The sequence below is a fragment of the Ylistrum balloti genome, unplaced genomic scaffold (genome assembly GCF_031769215.1).
Source record: "Ylistrum balloti isolate Yb309-2 unplaced genomic scaffold, AGI_CSIRO_Ybal_v1 Utg370814, whole genome shotgun sequence".
In the NCBI taxonomy this organism is placed as follows: Eukaryota; Metazoa; Mollusca; class Bivalvia; order Pectinida; family Pectinidae; genus Ylistrum; species Ylistrum balloti.
In genome coordinates, this window is record NW_026782471.1 from 499,171 (window position 1) to 509,546 (window position 10,376).

The 10,376-nt window shown below is 34.5% G+C and overlaps 1 protein-coding gene across 2 annotated transcripts; it reads left to right on the forward strand.

The window, feature by feature from the left end:
- Positions 1-3,573: 3,573 nt before the first annotated feature.
- Positions 3,574-10,209, forward strand: LOC132558711 (ribonuclease P protein subunit p25-like protein). 2 transcript variants are annotated; one of them, XM_060223307.1, is made up of 7 exons: positions 3,574-3,590; positions 4,543-4,706; positions 6,133-6,225; positions 7,675-7,709; positions 8,819-8,860; positions 9,182-9,256; positions 9,635-10,209. In XM_060223307.1, exons 2-7 carry the CDS (start codon positions 4,566-4,568, stop codon positions 9,816-9,818), a joined length of 570 nt encoding a protein of 189 aa, XP_060079290.1. In that variant the 5' UTR covers positions 3,574-3,590; positions 4,543-4,565; the 3' UTR covers positions 9,819-10,209. The 2 variants fall into 2 exon arrangements, with proteins under 2 accessions (XP_060079290.1, XP_060079289.1); XM_060223306.1 differs by lacking the exon at positions 3,574-3,590 and adding an exon at positions 3,619-3,772.
- The last annotated feature ends 167 nt before the right edge of the window (positions 10,210-10,376 follow it).

Here is a 10,376-nt window from a genome sequence, read left to right on the forward strand (position 1 = left end):
GGTACAAACATCCAATGTTACAACCAACACCGGTACAAACATCCAATGTTACAACCAACACCGGTACAAACATCCAATGTTACAACCAACACCGGTACAAACATCCAATGTTACAACCAACACTAGAACCAGCATGCAATGTTACAACCAACACCGGTACAAACATCCAATGTTACAACCAACACTAGAACCAGCATGCAATGTTACAACCAACACCGGTACAAACATCCAATGTTACAACCAACACCGGTACAAACATCCAATGTTACAACCAACACCGGTACAAACATCCAATGTTACAACCAACACCGGTACAAACATCCAATGTTACAACCAACACCGGTACAAACATCCAATGTTACAACCAACACCGGTACAAACATCCAATGTTACAACCAACACCGGTACAAACATCCAATGTTACAACCAACACCGATACAAACATCCGGTACAAACAACACCGGTACAAACATCCAATGTTACAACCAACACCGGTACAAACATCCAATGTTACAACCAACACCGGTACAAACATCCAATGTTACAACCAACACCGGTACAAACATCTAGTGTTACAACCAACACCGGTACAAACATCCAATGTTACAACCAACACTGGTACAAACATCCAATGTTACAACAAACACCGGTACAAACATCTAGTGTTACAACCAACACCGGTACAAACATCCAGTATTACAACCAACACCGGTACAAACATCCAATGTTACAACCAACACCGGTACAAACATCCAATGTTACAACCAACACCGGTACAAACATCCAATGTTACAACCAACACCGGTACAAACATCCAATGTTACAACCAACACCGGTACAAACATCCAATGTTACAACCAACACCAGTACAAACATCCAATGTTACAACCAACACCAGTACAAACATCTAGTGTTACAACCAACACCGGTACAAACATCCAATGTTACAACCAACACCGGTACAAACATCCAATGTTACAACCAACACCGGTACAAACATCCAATGTTACAACCAACACTGGTACAAACATCTAGTGTTACAACCAACACCGGTACAAACATCCAATGTTACAACCAACACCGGTACAAACATCCAATGTTGACGTTACAAAAGCCTCTCACACACAATCACTTGATATGGACCAATCACCAAGACCCCCTTTTTCATGTTAAAAGAATACTTATAACTGTGTAATTGATACAATATAGCAGAATGTCACATGATTAGAGAGTTCGATCTTTGTCCATTGTAGGCGGGGCTGGATAAAAGCGCGATGATGAAGAGGATCAATTTAGTGTTGTTTCAATCAGGGTTTTTTTATTCAGCGTTTTGAAGTGTTGGTTTTAATCTGGTTTATATATGATTTGTAAACATGTACTTGGTGTCAGACAACACAGAATTGTTTTCTTTAAAGAAAAGTCCTTGTTATATTTGTATCATACTGATACATTGTAAGTCGTAAAATGATAACGGCATGTAATTAAATTGATATGACGGTTTGCAATGTGGGCTCATAGGAGATATACTTTAATTATTGTTATGTGGTTCAAAGCATTGACAGCTTATAGTACTCTCACCGGTTATGTATTTCTAAACCCGCGATAATGTAGAGAATCACCGTCAAATTAAAGAAACGTTTTCCAATGACACCGACAATTCAGACTGTATTTGAAATTAAAATAATAGTAACGATAATTACACATATGTAATTTCATGCAATGCTAATCTCGTTTTCAAAATATTTCATCGTTCTCTTTATAAAATGAAAGACATACATTTGTTCAATACTTCTAATGTTAATCAGTTGTAATTCAGATACCGATGTCCGTGTATTACCTGCTGGTTATCTCTGTAGGCCGACAGGTCTACCAGTGTACAGGTCACGTGATAGGTGTTGTCCTAGGTGTGGCACATTTAGGTCGATCGCTGCTGGAGGTCGTCGATGATTTAAGACACCTTACGTTTAACACCAGTCACAGCTGTACCTGTATTTCCTAGATCTAATAAGGCTTTATTTCGTACGCAAAATTACCTGAATATTTTATTGCAAGGTAACAGCAACGATATTGGAAAATATGAACATCATTTACATGTAAAATGAAATATAAAATTGAGACGTATAGGTTTCTGTAATAACCTGGCATACAGGTATATGAAATGGTTATATATCAAGCGAGAAAAGCTAATTGATGAAAATAAATTGATTCCTAGTTTTTGTGTACGTGGAAATTGACGGAATTCATATTTTAATGGTCAATTTATGTCTTTCTCAGTGTCTGTTTAGACTTGTGATTGATAAAGATATCGGGATAAAATGATTGTAAAAGAGCTTTATTCACATGTAAAACAAAATATGAATATAAAATTGAGACCAATAGGGTTCCTTAAATAACCTGACATACAGGTTGTGTTGGTGAGGTTTTGATATTGAAGATGTTGTGTTGAAGTTGTGATGATGAGGATGTAGTGATGAGAATGTAATGCTGATGATGTAGTGATGAGGATGCTTCAGACAAAAGTGGGTCAGGATCATGAGAATATTTTATTACTTGGCACTTCCTCTCTTGCCCCAAGGGGCCGAGACCCACCGTTTATACAAAGTTGATTCCTTCACTCAAGGATGTTTCACACCAAAATGGCACAGAATCCAGGCATTCCTTCAGATGAATGCTTTAAGAATTTGAAAATTGAGTTCCCTTTACCAAGCATGATTTTGACCAAATTTGGTCAAAGTCCACTCAGCTGTTCATGACTAATAACGTTTTACATAAACGTTTGGACAACGGACGGATGACCACAGTATGGCATTAGCTCACCTTTTTCCCAACCAATTAAAATATCAATTAAAGAAATCCCAGGTGGTTCTTACGTATCAACCAACATCTGCTATCTTTATTTGTTCTTTTCATATTAAAAAAAGTTCGACCTGCCCCTCCACCTACCTCTTTCCAAAATTCAAATGACACAGTTTTGGTGCTAACAGAATCTACATATCAGACGAGAGAAAGACCCGTCCAATACCTCTCAAGAAATAGCGATAACAAGAAGTGTTAAATGATACGTGGCAGACCACCAACTGACGTTAGACTACACATTGCACGTGACCAGATTTAACTAACTGTCTGTGAGTGAGGTAATTACGTTTCAAATTTTTCCTGATATCTAAGAGTTATAGAGTCAATATCAAAATCCTTAATATAGTTCAAGATATAGGTTGGTGAAAATCATTCTTTGTTTCGCCATTAATGGTTGATTTTTAATGCGAAATTAGTGACAATTATAGATAAATTCGTTTATGTGATACATTTCTGAAAGAATATATTGTAATTGAGAAACGCGCTTAATACATATATTCTATATATACATAAATCATACGATATAAAGTTATGCGTCGTGTTTATACTTGATGTGAATTAGACTGACTGATTTTTTCCCCAAATTTCGGGGCTATACTTGCATATTCTTTAGTTGAAAGTAAAATGTTTCAGAGATCCGGAATAGATGCGGCCAATTCTTTTGCTATAGTTTACTTTCGCTTTAAGCAAGCATTTTCCTCACCAAGATTTTTGGCAACACGCTTGGACTTACGGTACAGATGTGATAATATGGATTTGTGTAACCGATATTTGTAACGAAGTAACCAATTCTCCCCTAATTGTTTGTCGATAAGTTAATGGCATCAAATATATTTGGTTTTAAAATAGAAACCCTTTCTATCATATATACCTCACCGACACCGTCAACATTGAATGGATGGTTATGACGAAATTGGCAAGTGGTGTATAGCCTTTTATAGGCATGTTTTGTATTGATAAATGTCATTGTTATATTGCACTTTTTGTGATACATGTGATATTGTCGATCTTGCGACAATGGCTACGTTACTTGACCTAAACTCGTCAGCTCGGAAACACGCACAGAGCTTTAGTCGATGCTCAGATGTTCATTGTATTTTCATATTATAACGATATTTTGACCTCGGGTTCCAGGTGATAAATTGTCTGTAAAAACCAAGAAAACTGTGGTTGTATAGGAGAAATCCTGTTCACAAATGAAGACTTCAAATATGACTCGTTTTCAGGAGAAGCTAGATGAGCAATAAAGTCTATGCATTTCAAAGTACATGTACAGTTGATAGATAAAAATGTATATTTTTTCCAGAATCTGTTAAATTATGTACATATATTTTCTTTAATAGCATATATATGCATTCATTGATTTAGATACCTATAGCTAAGGCCATGATATATTCATCATATATACTCTTTTACATGTCAATGTAATTTTTCTGTCATCATCTGGAAAATACTGTAGTTCAAAATACCTGCGCAGCCAAAGCCGGGTTAACATCATGCATATTGTAAGTACATTGTATATGAAAAAATCCTGCTTTACCCATCATGACATCATGGCAATTATATGCATATACATGCATCAGTATCGCTTCCAGGGAACACTGGCCAGAAAATTGTTTTTCAGTTTTATTGCTTTTTGCTTTTGCAGTTGACTAACTCAGTGCCAGTTTATCCATGCTTTTGTAGAGGTAAAACTCCCTGGTGTCAGGATGGAGAATTATACTAAAGGAGAGGTACTTGAGGTCTCCATGGATGTACCATTTCCCCTGGACAGTTCTAGAGTGGAGATGAAAGTTACAGTGGGCAGCAAGCTTAGGAATCTACTTGGATATTCCATGAAAAAAATAAAGGTGAAAATAGATCAAGAATCAAAACCTATATGTCTTCACTAAAGTTCACTGTACCCACGTACAATAACAAAATCGTATGATATGGTTGGTCACCACCGGACCACTTACTCAAAGTCCAGGGATGGGGTCAGATCCTTACTACAGGACAATGAAATAGCTTTAGTTTGTATACAAAATAACAGCCATATATGAGTGTGCTTAGTTACAATTGTATATTACTTGACATGGGCTTATTTACAGAATGTAAATATCACTCCACCTTTGGGGTCATGCAGATCTTAAAACTGTTATGAAAGCTTGCACATCCTCATAGATAAGACCATAGATGTTGCGTGTAAAGAGGTACCACTTTGGTGGTACTTCAGGGCTGAAAATTGTCGTAACTTTGCCCTGACGAGCCGTAACTGGCTAAACCTGTCATCAAGAATAAACGTTTATAAATTTACTAATCTTGTTAAGCTGGTCGATGTTGAATTCACTCGTCTGTGATATTCATCTTCATAAACAAAAACACTGTACACCACAATTTGGTGAACTCTAACTTGTTAAGGTGATGATTTGTAGATTTACATAGGTTTTGTAATCTTCAGAGGGCAAATACAAGTGTAGTAATTGATAAATTTTGTGTTAGAAATATTTGAAATGAACAACTGTAAGACTATTCTATTTAATGGTGATATCTGTAGATAATGAACTGAAACCCCAATGAAGATAACATGTACAGGAAAGCACTTTTCAAGTCATGATCACTCTTCTATATAAGTAAATAGAAATTAACATATATTTTCACTGATATCTTTAAACAGAATCTATTTATTTTTTTCAAATATGTAATTGCAAATTCATAATGATGTTTTTGGCCTGACCAGATGAGATGAAATATCTTTTCTGAAAAAGGTGTATATAACTCATTTGTGAATGTTTGATAGGAAACTGTCTGTTAAATCAGAGATAGGAAACTGTCTGTTAAATCAGAGATAGGAAACTGTCTGTTAAATCAGAGAATAGTTTGACTGATTTTAAATTTGTTGATATGAAAATCTTGGAAGAGTCTTGAAACTTAAAAGAGTGAAACAAAAGTGAACCACTTTGATTTATGAGAGCCTAGTTTTCTTATCATTTAAACATCAGTAATACTTATGGGATTTTTTCAAGCAAGTCCAGAACATAATTTCTAAAATTTTAATGAGTGGGTTGGGAAACAGGATTGTTCCTCTACATGTGCTTGTGATCTCAAAAGTATGCATGATTCCAATAGGAAAAGCATGAATCCAGGACTTAAATATCTTGGTCAAAAAATCATTGGACTTATCAAATATGTATATTTTGTATAAATTAAAGAGCCAATGAGAATTTCAAACTTAATTAATAATCATTTCTTTACTAGTTATGGTGTTTTATTGTTAAATGTGATTTTTTGTTCCAGGAACCTGAAGTTAAACAGATGACCTGGAATGCTTCAGGACAGGCAATAGGAAAAGCAATATCGTGTGCAGAGATTATGAAAAGGAAAAATAAAGTAAATAGATTTATTCAAACGGCTTCATGATACATTGGTCGATGTGCCTACAAATCAGATACCCAGTATATAAACAAAGATGAAGCAAATATTTATCAATTAAAACATGTATGAAGTACTATCTAGATATCGAAACGTAGGGAATGAAATTAAGATTGAGAAATGATTTTTTGTGGAGTAAGCTTATAAATGTACATTTATATACTCTGAACAACAGTTTGCACAATCTCATTTTCAACATCTTAATTTTACAAATTATTAAAAATTCTAAGACACCGTCTTCAATAAATTTGATTTTCTTAACTACCAGCATCATGAAATGGATATATGTCTTTGCTTTATGGATCTACTTGCTTATAAACAGTGTGTTGACAATGTCCAGTCTTTGCCCACAAGTTTTAACTTCTCTTGATTCTCTGAAGAAGTGAAACCTATGTACCTTGTTGTTTTCTAGTGATGATTTGAAAAAATCACAATATTTAATCCTTTGAGACAAATTTGCTCCCCGTTAGAGTTAAAAACTTTGACCACGTCTGCCCTGTCCTGATTCGATGTAATCACCAATCAGCTCCCTTCTTTGACAAATTTTGCCCAAACTTATGCAAAGATCAAGAATGAGTAGACTTTAGACATTGCTGTGTTTCAGGGGGTCAAGGTCGAGGCCTTGGTGGCGGGGACATTTATGTCTCACCAACTTTTTGTACATGGATGTGATTTGTATTATAACACTTGTATCATTCCTTTTTAGGCTAAACATACTCAGTACGCATAGCCTATTGCGAAGGCCTTTCAGACAAAATTGACCGATCCTGGCCTTCTCATTGGCTGAAATATCGAAAAGAGTTAGAGCCCTCTAGCGGCAATTTTCTGCGTAAATAATGCCGCGATTTTTCAAATCACTATTTTACAAGCATCCAAAACTAGTTTATTTTTTAATAACAATACGATTACTATATATTTCAAAAAAGAAGTACAGTGTGGTTGAACTATTAATAAATTTTGAACAATATATTTTACAGAATTCTCGACATGACGTAAGCGTACAGAACACTGTATGTGCGAGTTGGCGCCAAGATAAGAAGCTACTCTGGGGGCTTGGTTTGAATTATCAACTAACAGCACTTACAAACAAACAAAACTTACAAACAGAACATCAATTTTGCTTTAATCTTTGTCATTGTGGCAAGATCTTCTTAATATATAACATCACTTTACCTCATTAGACGTCACAAAATTTGACTGTTCGTCCTACGCGCACACCTGCCGATATGACACTTTTTCAGGATTTTCACACCCACTGCCATGACACTTTTTCAAGTTTTTGAAGATAAAAAGTTTGCACTTCGTGGGCAAGGTACATTTGGTGCTCATGATTTATGAATAATATATTTTTAATACTGTACTGATCATGATGTTGACTTTGTTATAACTTATATTTTCTTTTTACAGTCACTACATCAGATTACAAAGCTTATGAACCGAAGGTAATTTGTCATTTCCCAACATATTGTAATTGTCATTTAAGAAAATTCAACTAAGATATATCTTTCTGAGAAATATCAAAATTCCAAACTACTATACTTACCTTGTTTATGAAATGTAGATTTAAGTCATGTAGTAATAGTGTTATTTTTACTATGGTAAGTTCAGTAACGTTACAGTAATTGGCTGAAAAAATATTTATCAATACTTATTGAGAAAAAGTAGAGGACAAATCAAAACAATCTTAAGTGATAAAACAAGAATGTCTGGGTTTTTTGTTGTTGTTTGTTTTGTAAAGTTTTTTTTGTGAAGAATTTTCAATGTTAGATTTAATAAACTTTGTGTTCCTGTGTGTAATTATATTTACACTGATTGTACTGTTGAAATGCATCAAAGATATTGATTTCCAATAATGAGCATGGTGTCATTGTCCCTCTTTGTCTTTTTGTTTTCTATTCTAGGTTAATGGATTAAGAACTCTGAATTTATTTGCATTTCACATTCTTTAAACATGCAGTGGGCTTTTTGTAAAACTTTTACAGGAAGATGCTAGTACTGTAAAATCATGTTTTTTTTTTGTGGGGCTCAATTTTTGTGGTTCTCAAATCATGTCTTTTTTCTGGCACTTGATTTCATGAATAAAAATACAGGTAGGTCATTAAACCAATTAAACAGTCATGGACATAGAAATTCCTGGATTAAGAGTTCCCACTAAATCAACGAAAATCAAGGATTTTACAGGATGTTATGAAGCGTACAGTAATGTAGGCCTTACTACCTTTTCTATTGTCCTATATTTACCCTAATTATAAGGCAATAAGCATATGCCTAGTAATACTAATTGTAGTTTCATTAGGAACAGCAATAAATACTATAAATTTATCATTGTCCTGAAACAAGGATAGGATACCCTCCAACTTTCAGTTGTGAGATTTGGTGTTAACTCCTTAGGCTTATTTTTGGATTAAAACGATCATATTTAATATGTAATGAATTTCCAAGCAAAAACTATCTTATATATGATTTAGTGCAAACTGTATGTGTAAACTTTTAACTTTCCGTGTTTTATTCTGAATTCTATAAAATAATATATCATGTTTGTTTTTATTAGAGTGGAAGAATACTGGGAACCAAAGCTTGAGGGCCTTGACAGGTAAGTTGTTCACGTACATCTTAATGAGATGGTTTAAGGGTAGTTATGTTCTTGTCAATCTATTTGTATCAGTTCAGCTGAGTGTCTGTATCCGACGTTAAAAAATACTGAGTTTTATTTTATTGTTAGTTGAATTGGTAACCTCTCAGTAAATGTTGTATTTGGTGGCTGTGGTGGGATTATGACTTTACCTCAACTTTTATTTAAAGAACTTTGAAAAAATACAAGAATATCATGTGCTTGAGTATAATCCAAAATTAGAAAAATACAGGTGCATTGAATAGTTAATCAATGAAATGAAATAATGTACTGCGATTCCAGACTCAAGGTGAACAGAGACATTCCTGCTATCTGTATTCTTCTGTCCAAAGACCAACTGGACACAACTGATCCAGGGTAGGCATTTCATTTGATACTGTAAAATTGTCAATGTTTGTGGGCTTTTATTTTTGAAGTACTGTCAATCAAAAAAAAACCATGTAGTACATGAAGTATGTCAACAAAATTGATAAACAATTAAAATTGTGACACAAGTATCTTTATTGGATGTTTATATGTCAAGTACCTTTCCCCAGTATCAAGTGATGGTGAAATAGTTGTTGTCCACTGGAAATCATAAAATCAAAATGGCCAATAATCGTTAAAATGATTTAATACTGAAAAGTTTTTATATTGATTCTGTTCTGTATTTCATATCCTTACTATGTTCTATCCTGTTAACCAATGATGAGCAGTAAACTTGTATATAAACATGTTGATGTGGGTTTGTTGTAGGTACCAGGCTCCTGGATCTCTAGGTTCATTATGGACATCATCATCACAACAAGATAGTGCAACATCACACAAACATGGAAGGGATTCTGGTCAGCCAGGATCAGCGACTGCCAAACGCCAACGAAAAGGCAAAAATCAGAAAGACAACAAAAACAAAACCGGAGACAGAGGTGATAAAACGTGAATACAAATAGATACGATTGGAAACATTTCTTATTCATGGACATGTCATTACCTGAAGAAAATGCTTAAAAGAATTCAGGACAATACCACTGTTAGATTCAGTGCTGAGAAAATGAGACATTGGAAAATGGAAATTTTAATCTATAATGGACACAGAAATCCATTCCTTCAGCACATTGTATCACACACATTATATCTGTCTTCCAGATTATGATGAAGGGATGATATTCCTTAGTTCGGTTTGTTCTAGCGGAGATGTTGTGTTGGATTTTTTAACAATCCCAAGTTTTCTCCTATGTGATTAAAGATGCATGTTTTAAGATGCAATACATTTGTTGAATACTGTTTTGTAATGACTTTTTGCAGTTATTAAAGGAAATTGTGCATATGTTGAGAGTTGTTCTGAGAACATTTAATATGTTATATAACACTCTTCTGATAAATGTTATCACTTATCACTGTGGTTGAAGTCGGCCTCTTTTGACAACCCAGAAGTCGGCACCTATGTCTTAAGAATTGGTATACCACTGGAATCTTACAGTCTTAATCATGAAATTAA

What these genes read in the sequence shown, in the direction of transcription:
- LOC132558711 (XM_060223306.1), top strand. Translation starts at nt 3,751, where the DNA reads ATGGATGGTTATGACGAAATTG. An exon ending in TTATGAAAAGGAAAAATAAA is followed by an intron (nt 6,226 to 7,674) that starts GTAAATAGATTT and finishes TTCTTTTTACAG; the next exon opens with TCACTACATCAGATTACAAA. An exon ending in AAGCTTGAGGGCCTTGACAG is followed by an intron (nt 8,861 to 9,181) that starts GTAAGTTGTTCA and finishes CTGCGATTCCAG; the next exon opens with ACTCAAGGTGAACAGAGACA.